Source organism: Acomys russatus, chromosome 16, assembly GCF_903995435.1.
Source record: "Acomys russatus chromosome 16, mAcoRus1.1, whole genome shotgun sequence".
NCBI classification, from domain to species: Eukaryota; Metazoa; Chordata; class Mammalia; order Rodentia; family Muridae; genus Acomys; species Acomys russatus.
The window spans coordinates 4,521,129-4,546,721 of NC_067152.1; the positions used below are offsets into that span (position 1 = coordinate 4,521,129).

At 38.6% G+C, this 25,593-nt stretch overlaps 1 protein-coding gene across 1 annotated transcript in view; it reads right to left on the bottom strand.

The window, feature by feature from the left end:
* Positions 1-25,593, bottom strand: part of Taok1 (TAO kinase 1) — a 73,352-nt gene that overhangs the window by 9,694 nt on the left and 38,065 nt on the right. Inside the window, exons 9-16 of the mRNA XM_051158023.1 lie at positions 22,034-22,127; positions 19,519-19,600; positions 16,782-16,949; positions 16,282-16,485; positions 11,667-11,801; positions 7,860-8,096; positions 4,053-4,181; positions 2,454-2,657 (exon numbers count right to left, since the gene is read on the bottom strand). Coding sequence (XP_051013980.1) covers positions 2,454-2,657; positions 4,053-4,181; positions 7,860-8,096; positions 11,667-11,801; positions 16,282-16,485; positions 16,782-16,949; positions 19,519-19,600; positions 22,034-22,127 — 1,253 coding nt within the window. The remainder of the gene's footprint in view (positions 1-2,453; positions 2,658-4,052; positions 4,182-7,859; positions 8,097-11,666; positions 11,802-16,281; positions 16,486-16,781; positions 16,950-19,518; positions 19,601-22,033; positions 22,128-25,593) is intronic.

The window sequence follows — 25,593 nt, forward strand, 5'->3', positions numbered from 1 at the left end:
GGGCTCACTATGTAGTCTTGGAACTCTGCCTGCCTCTACCTCCCAACTGCTGGTCCAACATGCCCAGTTAAGTTCAAATGCCCTTAACTTTTTTTTAAAGAAGTTACTCTAAATTACATGTATGCGTGTCTGTGTGTAGTATAGGCACTTGGGCACAGGTTCCTGAGGCCAGATGTATCGGATCTCCCTTGGAGCTGGAGATACAGGCAGTTGTAAGGGCCCTGATGTGAGTGCTGAGAACTGAATCTGTTCTCTACAGGAGCAGTCTGGGCTTTTATGTGTTGAGCCATCTCTCCAGACCCTAAATTTCTTCAGTGAATATAAAGCATTATACTCTAAGTTTAACTTACTTCTATTCTTTTTTTATTATTAATATTTTTTTGGGGGGGGGTTATTTTTTCAAGACAGGGTTTCTTTTGTAGTCCTTGCTGTCCTGGACTCGCTTTGTACGCCAGGCTGGCCTTGAACTCACAGAGCTCCACCTGCCTCTGCCTCCCTAGTGGTGGGATTAAAGGCATCTGCCACCAAGCCCGGCTTATTAAGACTTTTTATTTATTATTGCATATATAGTGCTCTGCCTGCATACACCTGCAGGCCAGAAGAGGGCATCAGATCCCAGTATAGATGGTTGTGAGTCACCATGTGATTGCTGGGAATTGAACTCAGGACCCCTGGAAGAGCAGGCAGTGCTCTTAACCTCTGAGCCACCTCTCCAGCCCTTTACTTCTATTCTTTGAAATGAATTTATCTATGTTTACAAGACATCTTGCTAAAGAGGAAAAAATTTTAAGGCAAAACTGGAGTTGGTGGCATAAGCTTTAATGCAAGTACCTGGGTAGCAAAGACAGGCAGACCTCACCATCTCAAGATGTCTCAAGGGGTGTGGGTGACTGCCTGTCTAGCTTCAAGTGCAGTCTCCAGAGCCACCAGGCAGAAGGGGACAACTAACTCCTCCAAGTAGTCCTCTCACCTCTGTATATGCATATGGGCACACCCAAAACTACATAAACGCACACACAAAAAAGGTTTTCAATACTTGCCCAAGTAATAATTAACATTATTATTAAAAAGTGTTAAATGGCTTGGGAGACAGAGACAGGTCGATGATCTCTTGAGTTCAAGGCCAGCCTAGTGTACAGAGTGACTTCTAGAACAGCCAGAGCTACAGAGAAACACTGACTTTGCTCCTAGTGTACAGAGTGACTTCTAGAACAGCCAGAGCTACACAGAGAAACACTCACTTAAAAAAAAAAAAAAATGTTAAGTGGTAATACAGACCTCATGGTACCCATTCCCGATCAGAGAGGCAGAGAGGTAAGGGTTGCCAAATTAATTTTCTCATATTCAAAATGTAGTATTTTTGTCATTCACATATTATTGAGTTATTTATTGAATGCCTACTATAGACTATATATTGAGCAATTGAAGAACTGAACAATATCTGTCAGTTTATACAAAGTCACTTTTAAAAAACTTTTTTGTTGTTAAAGATTTATTTACTTATTACTTATACAGTATTCTGCCTGCATGTGTGCCGGCACACCAGAAGAGAGCATCAGATCTCATTACAGATTGTTGTGAGCCACCATGTGGGTGCTGGGAATTGAACTCAGGACCTTCAGAAGAGCAGACAGTGCTCTTAACCTTTGAGCCATCTCATCAGGCCACAAAGTCAGTCCTAACGATGGAGACAGAAACACTTTACTTCCAAGATGTGTTTGTGAATGTGTTGTTAAGCACTTGTGTCTTCATGTGAATGTAAGAGTGAGAAAAGCAGAATTTTTTTTTCTTTTGGTTTTTTTCAAGATAGGGTTTCCTTGAACTCACAAATCACTTGCCTCTGCCTCCCTGAGTGCTGGTATTACAGACGTAGGACACTGCCCCTGGCTAAAGCAGAGCATTTTAAAGATTTATTTATTTTCATTTCAGTGCACTGGTGTTTTGCCTGCATGTATGCCTGAAGGTGCCAGATCCCCTAGATTTGGAGCTACAGATATTTGTGAGTGGCCATGTGGATGCTGGGAATTGAACTTGGGTCCTCTGGAAGGGCAGTCAGCGCTCTTCCCTACTGAATCATGTAAAAGCAGAAAATTTGAAGTAACTAAACAATTATAATTTTCCTTTTCTCTCCTGGAACTTTCTATGTAGACCAGACTGACCTCCAACTCAGAAATATACTTGCTTCTAATTCCCAAGTGGTAGGATTAAAGGCATGTGCCACCACTACCCAGCAATCTTCAAAAAAGATTCACTGATGAAGAATTTTACTATAACAAGCAGAAGGCTGAGGTAGGAGTTATCATACAAGTTTAAGACCAGCTTGACTTAATAGTGAGTTTTAGGCCAGCATGGCTTGGACTAAGGCCTTGCCTAAAACAAACAAACAAACAAAAAATCCAATTTCTAGCACCGATTTATTTATTTTAACGTTTACACCATCCAAACGGACGTACCTCCCTGACAAGGTCCTGCTCCAAATTATGTCGTCCAAGTAACATCCTTCTCTTGAAGCGCCGACATTCTAGCTCTAGATACTGCCTTTGACGTCTGAGAAGATTTGCTTCTTCTTCTGCCTGGAAATGTTGTATATTCTCCTTCTGCTTTGAAAGCCATTCCTGCTTTTCCTTTTTAGGTGTGCTCTGGTTTTCATTCAGCTCCTGGAAATAAAAACAACCAGAAAAAAAATAACTATATGAATATATAATATAACAGTACATTTCATTAGTAATGTTTTGAGTTTTGTTACTGCTGTTACTATGTAGTGCAGGCTGGTCTTGAATTTACAATACTCCTATTTAGCCTGTTTGGTAGAATTATGTAGGTATGACTCCTTATGACTGGCTATGGTAAATTTACTTATTTACTTTTTGCAGGGAAGGGAACGTAATGTAAGGTCTTGAACATGTTGGAAGTTACATTCCCTATCCATTGTATGGTAAACTTCAAAGTACTTAATTATGTTTCTTTTTTTTTTTTTCTTTTTAAGATTTTATTTATTTATTATTATGTATACAGTGCTCTATCTGCATGCACACCTGCAGGCCAGAACAGGGCATCAGATCACATTATAAATGGTTGTGAGCCACCATGTGGCTGCTGGGAATTGAACTCACGACCTCTGAAAGAGCAGTCATTGCTCTTAACCTCTGAGCCATCTCTCCAGCCCATGTTTCTTTCTAATAAGAGCTCAACAGACCTATAAAAGGTAGGTAATATCTGTCCATATACACTGTAATACATAAATAACTTTAGGTCTGTACAATTTCATTTTATGGCTCCTGGCTTTAAAGCACAGATTGACTGGTTAATATTTTTTAAAACTTCCAAAAGGAGACAGGAGTATTAGGAAATTTTTTAAAAATGTCTTATTTTTAATTGGAATTAAGAAGAAAATATAGTTAAGAATCATTTTAACCACTTTGTTTTTCAAGATTCTCAAATTTTCTTTAATGGAAGTACATTCATATTGGGCAAAACTGAAAAGAGAATTCAAATAATATTACTCAAAAAAATGAACCCAAGATGCTAATTACTAATACTGGTATAATTTTAACCTAAAAGCATTAACACTATACAGAATATCAATGAGGCATCTTTCTCAGGTATGTGAGTATTCTTCAAAAGCTATCTTTCTTTATCTTTCTTTTCCCTGTTATTCAAGAAAGAAATCAATTATTTATACCTTTATTTTATGAAACATGAGAACATATAAAAACAGCACAAAATCTAAAAGTATTCTTCTATGTGATTTTTTTTAGACAGAATATTGTTATATAGTTCAGGCTGATGTCCTACTCACATCCCCTGCCTGCCTCAGACTCCTGATTACAGGTGTACGACACCATGCCTGGACCAAGGGGGTGATTCTGCTTAGCTCCTACTCAACTGGAAAATTAAGTAAATGATAGATGTGTAATCAATTATAATTAATGCCTTCATGTAAACAGATATATAATTTGTGGCCAGAAATAAATCTTTATGCTATTGAGTACAGAACCATTAAACTCAACTAATAGCAGAAAAACATTAAGAATTTTTTGTAAGAAAAGTACCTCCTTAAGCTGCTCTTTTCGAAGTTTATATTCTCTTTTTTGGGACTCCAAAAAGCTATTTAGTTCTTTCTTCTGTTGAGCCTGAATGTGTTGCTGGAATTTTTTCTCCTCATTGGCCATCACTTTAGCCTATACAGAATAAAAAATAAATAAATAAATAAACAAATCAAATTACTTAAGTAGATAAACTTTTTTTTAAGTAGATAAATTTAAAGCATCCACTTAATACCTATCACTATGGATACTTAAAAAAAAAAAAGAAGAAGAAGAAAAACAAAATAAAACAAGCAAATTACATACAAAAAAAACCAGAAGCATTAAAAAACAACAAAATAACCTAACCAGTTCATCTTCATTTCAATTTCAGTAGAGCGAAAAAATTTTTTTGATGTATTTACTGGAGGAAAATGTTTTCTCTGTTTTTTTGTTTTTTGAGACAGGGTTTCTCTGTGTAGCCTTGGCTGTCCTGGACTCACTTTGTAGACCAGGCTGGCCTCAAACTCACAGCAATCTGGCCTGTCTCTGCCTCCCAAGTGCTGGGATTAAAGGTGTGCGCCACCATGCCCAGCTGTTTTTGTTTTTTTTTAAAGATCTCCAATTACATTTTCTTTTTAAAAAAGATTTATTTACTATATATACAACATTCTGCCTGCATACCAGAAAAGAACACCAGATCACATAGGGGGTTGTGAGCCACCATGTGGTTGCTGGGAATTGAACTCATGACCTTCGGAAGAGCAGTCAGTGCTCTTAAACTCTGAGCTATCTCTCCAGCCTTGTTTTCCCTGTTTTATTTCATAAGAACACTATTCCCTTCAATGAATAAAAATCAAACACATTTATTTTCAAATATATACTAATTATCTGAAAAATAGTTTAAATTATGTGTGTGCGTGTCTATGAATAGTTATGTGCTACATGCATAAGCGAGAGGAGTCAGATCCCCTGGTGCTGAAGTTACTGCTGTTGTGAGCCACCTGATGTGGGTGCTGGACACTGACCTTAGAACCTGTAGAGAACACGCTCTTAACTTCTGAGCCATCTCTCCAGCCTTATAAACTAAGCCTTTTAACCTGAGTTAATTTATATATTAAAAAATGAGATAGGGGCTGGAGAGATGGCTCAGAGATTAAGAGCGCCGTCTGCTCTTCCAAAGGTCCCAAGTTCAATTCCCAGCAACTACATGGCGGCTCACGACCATCTATAATGTGATCTGGTTCCTTCTTGTGCAGGCAGGCACACATGTGGGCAGAATACTGTATAAATAATAAATAAATAAATCTTAAAAAAAAAAAAAATGAAGCCGGGCGTGGTGGCCCATGCCTTTAATCCCAGCACTCAGGAGGCAGAGGCAGGCGGATCGCTGTGAGTTCGATTACAATTATGTGCAATGACACCTGGCTAAACCAATTTTAGTTATTTACTTATTTTGAAGATAGGTTCTAGGCTAGGCAAAGTGGCACACATCTTTAGTCCCAGCACTCAGGAGGCAGAGATAGGTGAATTGTTGTGAGTTCAAGGCCAGTCTGGTCTACAAAAAGAATCCAGAGAAACCTTGTCATGAAAAACAAACAAACCAACAACCCCCCCCCCCCCCAAATAGGGTCTTACTGTGTAGTATTGGCTAGATTAGTTGGCCGCAAACTTGCCTGCCTCCACCTAGCCTGAACAAATTTTTTCCCTTTAAAGACAGGATTTTTCTGTGAAACAGCCCTAGTGTGTACCACCACACCAGGTCTGAAATTATATAAATAAATTAAAAAGTAAGTAAGTAAAATTTTGGGGGGCAGGATTTTTCTGTGTAGCCCTGGCTGTCCTGGAACTCACTCTGCAAAACAGGCTGTTCTGAAACTCAGAGATCTGCCTGTCTCTGCCTCTTAGTGCTGGGATTAAAAGTGTATACCACCACCATTTAGCTCTGAATCAGTTTTTAATCACAATGCAAATCCTATTTAATGAGTTGCTTTCCAATATATGTCACTATCTACCACTTCTCAAGGTAATACTCATTTTCTCATCACTTAACAGGAAGCTAAATATTTGTATATTATTTCATAAAATTATATAAAAAACAAGCACTATTATTTATACTTTAGCATATGCTGTCAATATCCTAATATTCTTCGTTTCTTCCCTTTTTTTTTGGCTATGGGAGGAAAATCCAGTAGTTGTAAAAAAATTTCAATGTAGGCAAGGTGATACATTTCCCCGCCCCAAAAAAAGGTTATGTGTCAGTGTATATGTCACACATGTGTGGGTGCTCTAGGAGGCCAGAAGAGAGTGCTGAAGTTAGAGGGAGGCTGTGAAACATCTGGCATGAGTGTTGAAAAATGAGCTCAGATCCTGGCAACCTCAAAGTATGTGGCTCTTACCGAGTAAGCCACCTTTCCAGTGTCTAGCTGGACATGATGTGACGAGGCTGTATGAAATCACCAAGCTTATATTCTACCTCATAGGTGTGATGCTGAAGTGAAACTAATGAGACAACAAAAACATCATAGTAAAAGATTTCACGTAACAAGAATATTAAAAATTACTTCTGACACCACATATATACTGATTCATAAGTAATGGAATGGTCTAATCTGAAATTCTCTATTTCCAATCTCAAATATTTTTTGTGGTGTGCTCTGGTGATTCCTTGTTTCTGCTTCTTGTGTGCTGAGATCACACATGGGCTGCCATACTGTCCAGTCCTTAGACTTTTATGTGACAAGTGCTTTAACCCTGAGCCATTTCTTGTTTGTTTGTGTTTCTCTGTGTAGTCCTCCTGGCTGTCCTGGAACTCATTCTATAGACAAGACTGGCCTTGAACCAACAGAGATCTGCCTCCTCCTGCCTGTGCTGGGATCAAAGGCGTGTGCTACCATGCCCAGCACTCTGAACCATGTCTGTTACATAAGCCTAACAGCATTATGTTAAAGACCCGAAAACATAAAAAAAGAGAATGAGAAATAACTTTTTGAGGCCTAACTCACCTACATATAGGTGATTTATCGAAATTCTTAGATAGCCTCAGGATAACAAAACTCTGGAATAGATGGATAGCCCATTATGAAACTATAACACTCTCAAGTATCAAGGAATGAGAGACTACCAGCTCCGAGAACCACTACTTAAAATTAAAACACATCAAACTTTCAGGGTCAAAATGCAGATTCAGGCAAGTGACTTTTTGTTTTGTTTTGTTTTGTTTGGAGACAGGGTCTCTCTGTGTAGCCTTGGCTGTCCTGGACTCACTTTGTAGACCAGGCTGGCCTCCAACTCACAGAGCTCTGTCTGCCTCTGCCTCCTGAGTGACAGGACTGCAGGTGTGCGCCACCACTCTCAGCTTAGCAGAGGCAAGTGGATCTCTGCGACTTTGAGGCCAGCCGGGTTTACAAAGTGAGACCACAACAGCCATGGCTGTTACAAACAGAAACCCTCTCTATACTATACTGCGCACACCCAAAGCAGTATAGATTCATTTATAAAACTAATAAGAGAGACCGGGCATGGTGGTGCACGCCTTTAATCCCAGCACTCGGGAGGCAGAGGCAGGCAGATGACAAACACAGAGAAACCCAGTCTCAAAAAAACTAAAAACAAAAAACAAAAACAAAAACCTAGTAAGTAAGTAAGTAAGAAAGAAAGAAAGAAAGAAAGAGGAATCATTTTTAACAGAAAGCTAGATGAGTGCTTCTCTTTCCTGGATCAATTCGCTTAGTTCCTAGGGCTAGATACTTTAAACATCAAAATGCTAATCTGAGTAATTCAGAGACAAACACGGACTAAAAGAAAATAAATTAATAATATTGAATTGGTCACCTCTTTTTCCATAGCAGCTTGGTGTTTCTTGATAAGTTTCTCCATCTCTGCAGCAAAATTGTTACGCTGAGTTTCAAGATCTTTGTCTAATCTGAGACGGTGTTCATCCATCTCCGCCTTTAGTTTATTTTCCAGAGTCATCAGCTGCTTTTGATGCTGTCGCCTCATGCGTTTATAACCAGACATCTGCTCTCTAAGTTCAGAGTCCTGCTCATGCTCTTGCATCTGCCTTGTAACCTAGACATACAATTGAGGAGAAAAAAAGGTAAGACAGCAAAACATTTTTCTTCCCAGAGCATTTAGAAAGCTGAGGTGGTATAGGCCTGTAATACTAGCATTTGGTTGTTTAAGAAATAAATTGCCAAGAGTTCAAGTCTAGATTGGTAGTACTGCTACATATACCGAACGTAAGGTCAAACCAAGACTTTTATACCACAAGATTCTGTCACCACTAAACAAAACAGTAATGATAAAGCATTCTGAACATTACTTAAGGAGGTTATTACCCTAACAGATTATATGAACAGTTTAAAACTAAATTTCTAGCAGATCCTTTAAAGAAACAGATAAGCCAATTTTAAAACATATATAAGAATAGCAAAATATTATTGAGAAAAGTAAAGCAGGAAGATGAGCATTATACTAATCAAGAGAGTATGATATTGGCATAAGGCTAGCTAAATGAATCAAGAAACAAAACAGCTGGGTGTGGTGGCACACAACTTTAATCCCAGCACTCGGGAGGCAGAGGTAGAAGGGTCTCTGTGAGCTGGAGGCCAGTCTGGTCTACAAAGAGCATCCAGGCCAACCAAGGCTACACAGAGAAACCCTGTCTCGAAAGACCAATAAAACAAAACAAAAAAAGAAACAAAACAAAGAGGTGGGGCATGGCAGCACACACCTTTGACCTCAATGCTCAGAAAGGAGATGATGGTAAATCTCTGAGTTCAAGGCCACCACCCTGCTCTACAAAGTGAGTTCTAGGACAGCCAGAGTTACATAGAGAAACTCTATCTCAAAAGACTCAGGGGAGGGGGCACACAGTGGTACGGAAATACACTTACAGACACAGAAGCCTAAAGCCTCAATTACTTGAAAAATCTGAAGTGAAAGATCACTTATACTGAAGAGTTCAAGACCAGCCTGAGCAAGAGATTGAATCACCATCTAAAAAACTAACCAACAAAAACACAAACCAGAGAAAAATGAACTTGAACTAAATGAGACTAGAGCTGTGATTACGAGCTGCCATGTGTCTGCTAGGAGTTGAACCCTAGTGCTCTGGAGGAATAGCCTCTTAAATGTTGAGCCAGCTCTCCAGTTCTAAGAAAGTGTTTCTAACAAATTTATAAAAAGCTGGTTCTCAACATAAAAACAAATAAACAAAAAACAAGCAAACAAAAAACCTACTTTAACCCTCTCTAACATCATTTTGCATTAAAAAGTAGAAGAAAAGGGATGCTAAGCAAGCAAGAGAAACAGATTTAAATTCCAGAACCCATGTATAAAAAGCCTGGCACGATAGGATATCCCTATAATTTAAGTGTTAGAGGGACAAAAGCAGGGAGGTCCTGAAGCTTGTTAGCGCTCTAGTCTGGTCAAATTGGCAAACTCCAGGTTCCAGTAATAGACCTTGCTTCAAAAACAAAAACAAACAAACAAACAAACAAACAAACAAAAACCAAAACACAACACCCCAGAAGGATCATTTGGGGGTAAATGTAAAATCTACAACTGTAAAGAAAAAGGAAATAAAGACTTTCTATAAGACCTATTGCTTTATAGTCAATTTTTTCAAGATTTGTTTTATTTTTTGTTTTTCAAGACAGCGTTCTCTGTGTAGCTTTGGCTGTCCTGGACTATTTTAATTAAGAATAATTTATTTTATGAATATTAGTTTTTTCCTGAATGTGTGTCTCTGTGCGCCACATGCATGCAATGCCCTCAAAGGAGGTGTTCAGTCCCCTGGAAGTGAACTTAGAGACTATTATAAGCTACCACGTGGGTGCTAGGAACCAAATATGGGTAGGTCCTCTTGAAGGGTGGGCAGTGCTTTTTAACTCCAGAGCCAACTTTCCAGGCTCTAAACTTTTTAAAATTATGTGTGTGTGGAGGTGGTATGTGTGTATTCAGGTGTTCAAGGAGACCAGAGGTGTGAGCTAGTTACAGTGCCTTGTGAGCTGCCTGATGAGGTGCTGGGAACTACACTCAGGGCCTCTGCAAGGTCAGTACACACTCTTAACTGCTGTAACATCTCTCCAGCCCATTCTACCTTTAAGTAGACAAGTACTTCTTGGGTGGGTCAAAAAGCACTGACCATAATAAAGAAGAGTAAAGATATGTTTGTAGGGGCTGGAGAGACAGCTCGGAGGTTGAGAGCACCAACTGCTCTTCCAGAGGTCATGAGTTCAATTCCTAGCAACCACAGGGTGGCTCACAACCATCTGTAATGAGATCTGGTGCCCTCTTCTGGCCTGCAGGCAGGATATTGTATACATAATAAATAAAGAAATCTTAAAAAAAAAAGATATTGTTTATATGATTTAAAAATTGAAATAAAAGCATTTTAATTTACTTTGTATGTGTATATAAGGAAGTTCATGCCATATCATACTCAAGCCGCTCTTTTACCTACCCATGAGTATAAAGAAAACTTTCTGACGTGACAGAAATTAGACGGCCTATGTTGTGCAAGGGTTAATATAGTTAAGGAGTATATAATTATAAAAATTTTGAACTACATAAGATCTGTGTAATCTACTACACACAGGCAGAAGGTAGATTGAGATATTATAAAAAAATTTATAATGAACTTGAATTACAAATGGTCGTGAGGCATCAAATGAATGCTGGGAATTGAACACAAGTCCCTGGGAAGAGTAGCCAGTACTTTCAGCTGTTTAGCCATTTCTCCAGCCCCACTTCAGGCTTTTTTTAAACTTACAGTGTAAAAGTCGCTTTAACTAATTTAAGGGAGTCAAAACTGAGGAAAGAAGAAATTGACATTTAATGTGTATGAGGTTGCAAAGAAATTTTCCTGGAAGCTGTAGAGACAGCTCAGCGGTTACAGGCACTGGCTACTTTCCTGGAGAAGCCAGGTTTAATTCTCAGTACCTATATGGTACCTCACAACCATATTAACTCCAGTTCTAGGGGATCTAACATGCTCACACATAGGCAAAAAACATAAAGTAAAAATAAAATATATTAAAAAAAAAAAAAAAAGTTTTTGCCATCACTATACAGATCAGCCTGGCCTCAAATTCAGGGATTCACCCTACACTGCGTCCTGAGTGCTGAGATTGTGAGACTGTGAGAGCATACCTGAATGTTAACTTAAGTGGCAATACAATAAGTCTCTTCTCCTGTACCTAAAACCTAAGAACTTTAAATGCTTAAACTATGTTACGAATATTTCTTTTATACCTCTAATCAAAACCAACATGAAGCCCAGCATGGTAGTATACTCCTTTAATTCCAGTACTCAGAGATCAGAGGCAGGTGGACCTCAGTGAGTTATGGTTCAACTTGGTCTACACAGTAAGACTGTTTAAAAAAATTTTTTTTGAAATTTATCTGAATGCCTGTGTAGTACTTCATAGTTCTCTTAAGCACTCTAAAAGATGATGTGTCTTCAAGACATTATTAGTTTAATATTTCTTAGAATGCTTTCTTCTAATAGGAAACTTAAATGTTGACTGTTCTGCAAAATAAATCCCAAACACAAAAATAAGAAGGTTAAATATATTTGAGTCCGTATTTCCAACAAAACAAAGACGCTGCCTTTGGTGACGAGGAGACACATACCAGTGATGCTGTCCGTATAGTTGCAAAGTGCTCTCTGTTACGATAATGGGACTTGTGACGAGACGCTTGCGGTGGGGACTGGGGATCTGACACTCTTGTTCGAGGATCTCCTTCTTCTCTGTAATTTTCCTCCTCCTTAAAGGACAGAGAGACAGAGAAAATATTGTATAAGGTGAATCATTTGAGTATTCAAGGAAAAGACTAAAGACAATTTTAATCAATAATCTCAAAGAAATACAAATTTAGGAACTAGAAATAAAAACTAGAAGTACTATTGGTACTTTCAATACAAGTAGAGTAAGCTGAAATTATTTCCAGAGTGCATGTAATAGGATAAATTCAACATTCAAAATATATAGATTTTATTTTATTTTATTTTCTTATTCAAGACAGTTTCTCTGTATAGCCATGGCTGTCCTGGACTTGCTTCAGCCTCTGCCTCCTCAAAGTGGATTAAAGGTATGTGCCATACATGTAGCTCACACAGTTTTATTTATATTCTATATATTATATTCAAACAGAAAAGCTTGTGCTGAAGAAATGGCTCAGTGGTTAATAGAATGTACTTTCTAGCACAGGCCCCAAGTATGACTCCCAGCACCTACATCAGGTAGTTCATAAACACCTGACTCCAGCATTAGGTGACCTGACACCTCTGGCTTCCTGGGGAACCCACAGTCATATGCATACACATACCCACCTACCTCACACCTGTATACACTTACTTAGAAAAAAAAAATTTTTAATATAACTCAAAAGCAAAATAGGACAACATGTGATGAATGTTTCAAATAATGGTAATAAAAAATTAAACACTCTTCAGATTTATAAGCAGTAAGCACAATGCTATTTTGTTGGTGTTTTCTCTTTGATTATAGACATGTGCCATTATGCGAGGCTTTAGATTATGTTTATAATACTTTTGCCATTTCCAAAAAGAAATACTAAAAAAGTTGTAAAAATTAAGTTACCAAAGCCGGGCGTGGTGATACACGCCTTTAATCCCAGCACTCGGGAGGCAGAGGCAGGCGGATCGCTGTGAGTTCGAGGCCAGCCTGGTCTACAAAGTGAGTCCAGGACGGCCAAGGCTACACAGAGAAACCCTGTATCAAAAAACAAAAACAATAACAAAAAAAATTAAGTTACCAGAGGCAGGCAGAACACTGTGAATTTGAGGCCAGCCTGGTCTACAAAGCCTAGGACAGCGAAGGCTGTCTTGTTTTGAAACATGGGGGGGGGGGGGGGAGGAGAAGAGGGGGGCCGGAGAAATGGATCAATGGTTAAGAGCACTGACGGCTCTTCTAGAGGACCCAGGTTCAGTTCCCAGCAACCACATGGCAGGTCACAACTGTCTGTAACTCCAAGATCCAACGCCCTAACAGACATATATGCAGGCAAAATACAAATGCACAATAAAAATAAATTTAAAAAGAAGAAAAGAAAAAAAAGAAACACGGGGAAAAATTAAATTACTGTTATTGTTACTGGTTATGGTTGCTGTTGCCTGTGACATCTCAGCATTGAGGAGGCTGAGACAACACTTCCATGAATCCATGAATGTAAAGCCAACCATGGCTAGATTAAGACCATGTCTCAAAGGAAAAGATTTAAGTGGAACTTTTATATGAACAATCATATTATGGTTTAACCATAATTCATAATAGGTTTTGTATATTTGTTCAAATACATAAGGGCTGGGTATAGTAATGCATACTTTCAATTCCAGAACATGGGAGGTAGAGGCAGGTAGATCTCAAGGTCAGTTTGATCTACATAATGAGTTCCAGGCAAGTGAAGACCTTGTCTTTAAAAAGAGGAAGGAGACAGTGATGCACGCCTTTAATCCCAGCACTCAGGTGGCAGAGGGGGTGGCTCTCTGTGAGTTCGAGACCAGCCTGGTCTACAAAGCGAGTCCAGGACAGCCGGAAGTACAAGAGAAACTCTGTCTCGAAAAACCAAAAACCAACCAAACTCAATAATTTTCCCTTTTAGCCATTTTAATTAGCACCAATTACATTTTCAATGCTATAAATCTAACAGCACTTTCCATCACCTCAAACAGAAACTCACTTACCAATCAGCAGTACTTAGATTATGGTAACTTCTTTATTTTTTTTTTTTTTTTGGTTTTTCGAGACAGGGTTTCTCTGTGTGTAGCCTTGGCCATCCTGGACTCACTTTGTAGACCAGGCTGGCCTCGAACTCACAGCGATCCGCCTGCTTCTGCCTCCCGAGTGCTGGGATTAAAGGCATGCGCCACCACGCCCGGCAACTTCTTTATTTTTTAAAATTTACTTATTTATGTATATAAGCACTCTATCATGATGAAACAAAGCAAAGCAAAACAAAACAAAACAAAAAAACAGGCCTGGAGAGCTCAGACAGTAGACACTGTCTACTCTTACTGAGGTCCTGAGTTCAATTCCCAGCACACATAGTGACTCACAACCATCTATACTGGGATCTGATGCCCTCCTCTGTCATCTAAGTGTACATGCAGATAGAGCACTCATAGATAAAATAAATTAAAAAAAGGGGGGGGGGCTGGAATTTATAATTCTCCTGTCTTATCCTTTTAAATGGCTCGGACTACAAACACTGCTGATTCTATTATGTAACTTTGTTCCTGTTTACAGGTAAATAATACTCCATTAGCTGTATATGGTCTGAATGAAATGGCCCTCCTAGGCTCACAGGGAGTGGCACTATTGGGATGTGTGGCCTTGTTGGAGTAGTTGTGTCACTGAGAGTGGGCTTTGAGGTTTCAGAAACTCAAGCCAGGCCCAGTTTTGCTCTCCTCCTGCTGCCTTCCCATACAGATATAGAACTCTCAGGTACCTCTCCAGGCCCAGGTCTGCCTGCATGCTGCCATGCTCCTTGCCATGAGAATGAACTAAACATCTGAAATAAAAGCCAAGAGTTGCCTTGGTCACAGCAATAAAACCCTAACTAAGATGGAAGTATATATCATAATTTCACTATCCACTTATCTGTCGGTAAGCACATGGTTCCCACTTTTTAGTAATTGTGGTTAGTAACTTCTAGATAATACTATAAGCTGTAAAGTAAAAAAGATGATTCTCAGATGCAAAGGCAGGAAGATGGCTGTAAATTTAAGATTAGTCAGGGATATGCAGCAAAACTCAATCTTTAAAAAATAACAACAAAACTATGGATATAATATTTCTAAGTTTTCCTACAAAAGCCAGGCTTGGTGGTACATACCTGTAATCCCAGCAATTGAGGCAGGCAAGTAGATCTCTGTGAGTTTAAGGCCAGCCTGGTCTACAAAGTGAGTCCAGGACAGCCAAGGCTACACAGAGAAACCCTGTCTCAAAACAAAACAAAACAAACAAAAACAAAACAAAACCTCTCCTACGAAGAGTTACATGACTTGTCTTTCTTCCTTTTTCTTCTACTGTTGAAAACTGAATCCAAGATGACCAGCCTGCTTTGAATTGAACCCAAGGTCACCCATATGCTAGGAGCCTTCTACCACTAAGCTGTATCTCCAGTCCTTAATTTGTCAACAAGCTTGAGAAAATTAAGCAATTTATTATACTCAAAATTACAAAGGAGGCCAGGCACAGTGGCTCAAGCCTGTAATCCCAGCTCAAGGCCAGCCCAATCTTACAAGGTGAGTCCACGACAGCCAAGGCTACACAGAGAAATCCTGTCTTGAAATACCAAACAAATACAAAGGAGGAGTAAGACTATAGGTCAGTGGATAAAGCAATTGTCACACAAGCTTAAAGACTAGAGCTTGCAAGCCTACAACACATGTACACATGTAAATGCTAGAAGGGCACAGCAGCTTGCCAGTAATTCAAGCCCTCAGTTGGTGGAGGCATAGGATCCCTGGAGCCAACTGGCTGGCTGGACTTTATCATAAAGCAAGACTAAGACACCAAAGAAAACTTCTCAATCTGGAACTTCCACATGTGTAAACATACCAAGACGCGTAACACACAAACACACACAAAATTTTGCAGGGAATGTAGAAAACATTCACTTTTACTAAGCTCTATCAAATGTATTCTTTTAATTTAAATATAAAAGTGGGGACTATAAAAAAAAAAAGTGGGGACTATAAAAGTTGCTTCTGGTTAATTACTCATAATCAACTCTCTCATTTTCTACTTGCAACTATTCATAAATCCCATATATATATTCTATTTTTCAATATTCTAACAATAGGTTATACATACACACACAATGGAGTCCAGAAGAGGGCATTCTATCCCTTGCATCTGGAATTGTACACAGCTGTGACAAAACCTGTGACACAGCTGCTTGTTGTGAATGCTGGGATACAAACTCAGGTCCTCTGGAAAAGCAACTGAGCACACTGGAACTGTTTTTTTTTTTTTTTTTTTTTTTTTCTTTTCTTTGTGGGGGTGGTGGGGTGGTGGTAGTGGTGAATAGGGTCTTAAGTGGCCCAGGCTGGCCTCAAATTCTCTATGTAGCTGAGGCAGCCCTTGAATTCTGATCCTCGCAAGTGCTGAGATTCAGATGAGCATCACCACACCCAGATTCCAAACTTCTTATACTTAAAAACAAAAGAACTCTTGAATTAATTAGTTGAAGAAAATAATGGGTCAATGAAAACTCTCACCGGTTTTAAGTGGATGACAGAACTGTTCGACATCACTGTATGGTCTCCCTCCATCATGTCTAGCTCACTCTTGTCATCCGAGGCATCTGGAAGACTGTTAACACTGCTGCTTTGACTGCTGGCACTGATAGACATACTGGGAATAGACTGATTACTTCCAACACTATTCACTGTTCCTGTCCGGCCTACACCATGATCCTGATCCTAAAGGAAAAGAGAATTAAAGTAAAATGTCAATTATGGATTAAAATAGACAAGAAGCCTCACAAACACAGCAAGTTTCTCTAGTAAAAGACTTCTCATGTCCTTTACTACACAATATAAAGGGTTTGGATGCAAAGTATATAATAACAAGATTAAAGATCTTTGTTCATAACTAGAATTTTAGAGAATCAATAAGAGCATAGTACTAGACCAGTGATATAAAAGGTATTCCTGACTGGGCAAGAAGCACATGAAATCAATAAACTCAAAATTTGTGTCAATTTTAGGTACTATACCTCCTCTTCTTCCTGTGCTTCTACTGCTGGTCCATTATGTGCCTCCTGGAAAAGGAGTTTCTTCATCTTTCGATACTGCAGATTGTCCAGCTCTCTCACTGCATCCTTTGTCCTTTGAATAAGATCTATTAACACTGTTTCTGGGCGCTCTCGAAGAACAAACATGTGCTAAGAGGCCAGAAAATAAAAATAGATTATTTTCTTTCCCAATTAATTAGTTCAAACATATTCCTTTCTCATAATATAATTATAACACGGGTTCACAAAATTACAGCTATCCAATTTTATTACATCTTATGACTTCTGATACTTAGATATAGTAATTTCTACACTCAACTCGTGCCTAAGTAAATGCTCTTAAATAAAATCCTCATCAGGATATTTTAGTTGGCCAGTGAAAATACAGTTGTAATTATCAAAGCATATAAATACTAAGAATATCCACTACTGATTATAAGCTATACTTGATTAAAGTAGGAAAAGTTAGTGACAGTAAATTAAGAAACCGGAATTTAGACATTATGGGTTTTTTTCCACCTTGAGATAGGGTTTCAGTGTGATAGCCAATGCTGGCTTTGAACGTGTGATCCTTCTAGTGCTGAAACACAGGAATAAGCAGCTATGACCAACTATTAAAATGTGTTGCTTCTGTTCAGTTGGTCAGGCCTTTATTTCTAAGACCATGAGTGAGCTTACTTCCAAAAACTATAAAAGCAGTTATTATTTTGCTATATACTACAATTGCAAGTAATAATCAAATGTATGTATATATGTATGTGAATATCTGCATATTTGTTGTAGGATTGATTTAGCTGATGTTAGTGAAGAAAATTTATCTGTTTTGAAATTCTGAAACATTAATATAAAAACAGCTCAGTTGAATCTTATGAAAATAATTCCTAACTAGAGTCAAATTCTCATTACTGTCAAGTAAAAATTTTTAATTTTTAAAAAATCTTATCTGTATGAGTATTTTGCCTCCATGTATCTTGTGCAATGTGTGTATGCAGTACCCTCAGAGGCCAGAAGAGGGTATCATATACCCCTGGTCTGGAAGTAGAAACAATTACAGGTGATGGAAATCAAACTTGGGTCCTCTAGAAGAGCAGCAAGTGCTCTTGACCCCTGAACCATCTCTTCAGCCGCTAATGAAGATACTTTAATAGAGTTGGGGACGTAGTTCAGTTGGTATTTGACTAGGATTCATGAAGTCTTGCATGGAACACACAGAACTTGATTTGTAAAGACAGGAAGATTAGCGGTTTGAGAGCATTCTCAATTACATAGCAAAAGTTCAAGGCCAGCCTGGGATACATGAGAGCTCTTCTCAGAAAAAACTTTAAGAACTACATTAAGCTAGGTGTGGTGGTGCACACTTTAATCCCAACACTGAGGAAGCAGAGAGAGAGGGATCTTTGTGAGTTCAAGGCCAGCCTGGTCTACAAATAGAGTTCCAGCCAATTAAGGCATAGCGAGACTTCCTGTCAAAACAAAAACAAAAACCAAACAAAAACGACATTAAACTAAGTAAAACTATCATACTATTGCCAGTACTAATTAAATGGTCAACATTCAAATGAAACACTTTTTTTTAGAATAGTTTAAAAAATATAATATTGTAAGTATCTGTGTGTGTGGGTGAGACAGGTGCATGAGCATGTGCATACACATAGACTTACATATGTGAAGGTCAGAAGTCAGAAGTCGACCTGTAGAATCAGTTCTCTGTTTCTACCATATGGTTCCAGAGACAGAATTGAGGTTTTGAGGCTTGGTGCCAAACAAGTGCCTTTACTCACTAAGACATCTATCTTGCCAATTCAAACCTACACAATGTTTATAATATTTCATTGCTAAATGAACTAGAGTTTGGATTCCAGCATCCACAACATGCTGGAAGTGCCTACAAATGGAAGAGGAGCAGTAGGGCTTGCTCTCTTCTAGCCTAGCTCTGAGAGGAATAGGCTTTACTTATACACACACACACACACACACACACACACACACACACACACACGCACACACTTTAAAAATCTTTAAAACAAAATGCAGTATCTGGGACTGGAGAGATGGCTCAAAAGTTAAGAGCACTGACTGCTCCTCCAGAGGTTCTGAGTTCAATTTCCAGCAACCACATGGTGGCTCACAACCGTCTATAATGTGATCTAATGCCCTCTTCTGGCATGCAAGTGTACATGCAGGCAGAGCACTGTATAAATAATAATAAATAAATCTTTAAAAAAAACCAAAACAAAACAGTATCTAAGAAAGGTAAAGGGGAAGGTTGTTGAAGGGATGACTCTCAGGAAAATGCCTGCCCTGAGTTCAATAACCAGAACCACAGTGAGACATGTCTCCAAAAGAAAAAGAAAAAGGGGGGGAAAAAAAAAGAAAAGAAAAAACCAAATACAAACAAACAACAACAAAAACAAAACAAAACAAAAACCAAGCAGTATTTAAATTAGCTGGGGAAAATAGCTGAAAGATAAGAGTACATGCTTAACATATCGTCCTATTTGAGTGCCAGCACCAAAAAAATAAAACTTTTAAACTGTTATTTTATAACTACAAAGCCTTTATTGTATTGATTATTTATGAATATGGACCCACGCACGCACGGACCGGCACACGCACACACACAGTCTCACTGGCCCCAAATTTAGTATTATAGAAAAACAACAAATTATTTTAAAATCATTTCATAAGGATTAAAAACAATAAAGTTTCACAGACTGACCTTTAAAAGTTCCTCTGATGTAGGGCGATCTTGAGGGATTTTCTGGAGGCAAGAATCTACAAAGTTTCGAAAATAATCAGACCTATTGTAAAGAAAGTATCAAGTGAACATAGTGCTATTTCCTTTAAAAAACACCCAAAAAAGCACATTTCTATTCATGGGAGGAAGAATAGAGAATGATAATATAACTTCATCTATGCAAAATGATTTAAAGCAATCAATGACTCTTTAACATTTTCCAAAAATAGACTTACAGAGATCATTTAAAAATCCTAGGCTGGTGCTGGCACACGTCTTTAATCCCAGCACTGGGAGACAGAGGCAGGCGGACCGCTTTGAGTTTAAGGCCAGCCTGGTCTACAAAGTGAGTCTAGAATAGTCAAGGCAACACAGAGAAACCCTGTCTCAAAAAACCAAAAAATAAAAATAAAAATAAAAAAATCCTCAGCTGGGGGAGTATAGTGGCATGGCAGGGTGCACACTAGGCTAGAATTTGAAAAAAAAAAACATCCTGTTCCCACATTCTTGCCTATCAGAAATCACTCACTATTGAGTCAAGAGGAACAAAGCCCATCTAGAGCTCTTCATTTAACTGTGGCGTCCCACTCTGCTCCTGCATCTTCAAGTCTCTTATTTGCACTTTGACTGTTTTCTGTAGAGCGTATTTTAGAAACTCTTACTCCTTATGGAGAAAAGCTTCCCCCACCCATCGTTTTTCAAGACAAATTTTCAATGTGTAGTCTTGAAATTCAGTCTGTAAACCAATGGAGGACATTTAAAAAAATTATGGAGGTATTTGTTGCCTCTGACTATAAGGATAAACTTCCATTAAATCTAGAAAACTGACAAAGATCATTTTTAAAATATTAGAAATCTGTAGTGTGCCATTAGAGCATTATTCATGGGAACTCAGTGATTATACACTCAATGATTACTCCATCAGTGTTTATCTCCAATATTCAAAAAGGTCAACACATTATTGTTTTTTTAAGATAGGGTTTCATAGGTAGCCCCGGCTGGCTTTGAACTTGGAACAATCCTCCTGCCTCCCAAAGGCTTTCATTGCAAAAGTGGTTGAAGAGACTTCATATATTGGGCTTTTGTATAATGTTGAAACTGTTAAAGGCTATGGGAACTTTCAGAAATGGACTAATATATTTTGTATTATAAAATGAAAATGCAACTTTAGAGGCAAGAAATGTAATTCTGACAAGGGGCAGAATCTAAACCCTGAACAGGGTTTAGAATCATCATGGAAACAAGCCTCTAAGTTGGTCTATGACGGTGTTTCCAGAAAGGACTGAGAAAGCCGCATTTTGAATGTAGACAGCAGCATCCCATGGGCTGGGGACCCAGAATGAACAAATAGGAGGAAGCAAGTGGGGCCCCAGCACCCATCTTTCTAATTCCTCACTGAACACAATGTGCCCAGCTGCCTCCCTCCTACTATCATCCTTCCCCACCACACCCACCACACCCTCAAACTCTGATTCCAAATAAACTCTTCCTTCTTTAACCTGCATTTGTTAGGTAAATTGATGAAACAATGAGAAAAGAAACTAATACACACCTTTTTTTCAACTCATAGCAATTCTAGCTAAAACTGTTAATCTCTTCTCCATGTACTGTTTTACGTGAAGGTTTATAAAATCAAAGACTACACACTAGAAGAAAAATCAGAGCAATCTGAATAACATATTTAGCTAGAATGTTCCCATGATTTTAAATTACCTGATAATTTTCAAAGAATCAAACCATATTACCTATGTTTTATATAATATAAATATAATCTATTCTTCAAACAATTACCACAATAGGCTATGACAATCTATGCATTTTAGCTACAAAATATTAATGCTTGTTTGTTTTCCTTTTTGTTTTTCAAGGCAGGGTTTCTCTGTGGAGCCTTGGCTGTCCTCAAACTCACAGCCATCTGCCTGCCTCTGCCTCCCCAGAGTGCTGGGATTAAGGGCATGTACCACTACACCCACCCAAAATACTAATGCTTAAAAATGCTGACTGTGGTAGCAAACACCTTTAATCTCAGCGCTGGGGAGGCAGAGTCAGGCAGATCAATGTGGGTTCGAGGCCAGCCTGGTCTACAAAGTGAGTCCAGGACAGCCAAGGCTACAGAGAAACCCTGTCTTGAGAAAGAAAGAAGCAAGCTATTAAAAGGCAGGCGTGGAAGCATACACCTTTAATTCCAGCACTTGGGAGGCAGAGACATATTTAGCTACGATCACTGTGAGTTCGAGGCCAACCTGGTATACAAAGCAAACCCAGGACAGTCAGGGTAACACAGAGAAACCCTGTCTCAAAAAACCAAACCAAAACAAACAAAAAGCTATTAAATTATTAAGCTTATTTGTGTTCCTGAAATTTAAAGGAAAAGTAACCTACTTTCTTTTCAGGTAGTACATTTACTTACATAAAATTAAATCATTTTGACAATGATTTATATTTTATCAATATTTATGAAAATTTCAAAACATTAGTATCTTGTGGAAATACTCACCATTCATTAGATTGTAGTGTAGGGGATTCATTTTGGGCTATGTGATATAAGGCACTCATTGCATTCATATTAAATAAAGGCGGCTTCCTCTCCGCTATAAAAGACAGGAAACTTTTCTGTTAAAATGTGAATATATAAGGATACTCAAGTGTTAATCAAGTCTTTAAGAACAGATTTTGAAAACAACTCTAAAAATAATAGAAAATTGATGTAGAAAGACCTTTTTGTGAGGGTGTCAAATCCCGTGGAACTGGAATTACTGCCATGTGGCTGCTGGGATTTTAACCCAAGTCCTTTGGAAGAGTAGTCAGTCTTCTTAACCACTGAGCCATCCCTCTAGTCCCTTTTTACTACTTTTAAATTATCTATTTGTATCTGTGTAGGGTTATGTATACAAGTAAGGGTGCCCACAGAAATCAGAAGAGCATGTCAGATCCCCAAGAGTAATATGAGTTCTCAACTGCTAAGACATCTGTTTAGTCCCTTACTTTTAATTATCAGTATTAATTCATCCATAATCCCTCCCTTTGATTTGATTTGATTTATTTTTGGTTTTTCGAGACAAGTAGTCTTGGCTGCCCTGGACTCACTTTGTAGACCAGGCTGGCCTCAAACTCACACCAATCCACCTGCCTCTGCCTCCCGGGGTGCTGAGATTAAAGGCGTGCACCACTGCTCCTGGCTTCCTAAACTTTGGGATTATAAATGTAAACTGTCACATCTGGCTTCTTTCATCCCTAATATCATAGAGATTTAAAATTTCTTTTTTCTAACCAAAATGAAGAGGCTTATCAATTTTAATGATCTTCACAAAGAATTAGATTTTCAGTTGAAGCCGGGCGTGGTGGTGCACGCCTTTAATCTCAGCACTGGGAGGCAGGCGGATTGATAAGAGTTCGAGGCCAGCCCTGTCTACAAATTGAGTCAAGGACAGCCAAACTACACAAAGATATCCTGTCTTAGAAAAATCAAAGAAAAAATAAAATAAATTAAATAAATAGATTTTAGTTTCAATGATGTTTTCTATTTTTCAATTTTCTGTTTAACTGAGTTTCTACTTTGATCTTTATTATTCTGTCTTTTTGTTTATTTTGAGTTTAGATGATTCCCCTTTCTACTTTATAAAAGGTCAAAGTCAGAGGAGGTGATTTGCAGGCACTTGCCACCATGCCTAATGACCTGAATTCAGTTCCCAAAACCCACAAGATGGGGCTGGAGAGATGGCTCAGAGGTTAAGGACACTGGCTGCTCCTCCAGAGGTCCTGAGTTCAATTCCCAGCAATCACAGGGTGGCTCACAAACACCTATAACGTGATCTGATGCCCTCTTCTGGCCTGTAGGTATACACGCAGGCAGAGCACTGTATACATAATAATAAATAAATCTTTAAAAAAGTAAAAAAAGAAAATTATTAAAAAAAAAAAACCCCACATGATGGAAGTAGAGAGGACTCCCTGAGTGTGCAGATAGCCACTGACACCAAAGGAGGGCGTCAGTCCCCCTGACTGACATTAGAGCTACAGGCAATTCTGAGATACCTGGTGTGAATGCTGGGAACTGAAGCCTGGTTCTCTGCAAAAGTACCAAGTAGTTTCTCTGGCCCATTTTTACATTTTCTGAATAAAGGTACACACTTAACGTGTATAAAATTAATAGATGCATATAACATAATTATATTTCTTTCTACATTATTACTGAAAATAATATTTGGGTGTGGTGGTGCATGCCTTTAATCCCAGCACTTAGGAGGAAGTCAGGCAGCTTGGTGGATATAGTGAACCCTAGGTCAGCCAGGACTACAAAAAGAGACCCAGTTTACTATTTCATCTCAATATTATTCCTGTTAGCTCCTCCCTTTCCTTTCTCTCTAACTTGTCTCATTCTGTAGTGCAAGCTCTACCTAGAACTCATAGCAATCCTCTTTCCTCAGTCTCCCAAGTGCTGTGACTATAGGCATGAACCATTATACCAAGCCTTTAATGCTTATTTGATAAACTGCTTTTATATGTAACCACAGAAACATTTCTACTATCACTCTCTGTCAATCCCCCATTCCATTCCAAATACAGTGAGAATAACTTTTCAGTTTCTGACACCTCAGCCAAACCAGTTCTCTTCTCTGCTGTAAGAACACCTCATTGAGGAAAATTCTCATCCTTTTTATTACGATCTATAACTAAGCTAGGCTAATCCAAAATAGGGATTACCTCTATACATACTAACTCTATACTTCCCTTCCTCACTGGATACCTGCTAACTCTAAGCCACCTCCAGGAATGAATCCCTTACTAATAATTCTAACAGATATTTTGATCTGGATATTGGGCCTCCCTCTTGTATACATACTCTTTTCTTTCTTTATCCACCTCTGACTTCACACACTGTTACAGGAACGTGCCATGCCATTCGTTTGAGTCTGACGTCAACCCTAGGTTAGCATGGTTGGTTCATTACCTAGTGGGTACACATATTCTACCTCACATAGTACCTTTCAGACTACTATAGAAAAAGAGGAAATATTTAGAGCGAATGAAAAAAATCCACTTATGTTACTATTGAGGTCTTCAATTTGGCAGATTCAACTGTCTCACATATTCTCTTCTCTTCTGGATTTTGTAGTACAGGATATGCTCAGACTTGCTATACAGCCAGGGAGACTTTGAATTTCTAATCACCCTCCCTCACTCTTAATTTTATATGGTTCAGGGAAACCAAACCCAGAGCTTCATTCTAGGTAAATATTCTACCAGCAGAGCTGTATTTCTAGTCCTATTACTAGTATTTCTTTTTTTATTTTATTTTTTTCTGGGCATGGTGATACAAACCTTTAACCTCAGCACTCAGCAGGCAGAGGATCACTACTGAGTTCTAGGCAAGCCTGGTCTACATAGTGAGATCCAAGATTTTATTATTTTTTAAATTTACATTCAGTGTATCCCCATGTAGCCCAGACTGACTTGCACATCACTATGTAAGCCAAATCAAGATCCTCCTAAACCTTCCACTCAAATGCTGGTAATGCCATCAACAATTGTCTTTAACTCACATACTCCCCCCCGCCCCCAAAAAGAATTTCATGTAACCCAGTTTGGGTTCTAGATCACCAGGTAGCTGAGCATGATCTTAAACTCGTGACTCTGCTGAGTGATGGAATTACAGGCACGTATTACCATGCTTGGCTTCTGGGCTACTAGGTATCAAACCCAAGATTTCATGAATACTAGACAAGCCAACTATCAACCAAACTACACTCTCATTATCTCAAATTCTTTTAAGTTACAACTTTAGTTTAAACAAAAAATATTTCCTGATTTATTATAAATTTTTAAAAGACAAGCTATTGCTTTATAGCAGTGGTTGGCCTGGAACTTACTCTCACTATGTAGACCAAGCTGGTCTCAAACTCAGAAATCTGCCTGCCTGCCCCAGTGCTGGGATTAATAAAGACACATGCCTGGCAAACTTTAATTTTTCATTTCAGGTCTTATTCCTTATTAACTTGTTTACATGTTTTCCTATCTCGAGCTAACTCCCAGCCAAACTGCATACCACACATCACC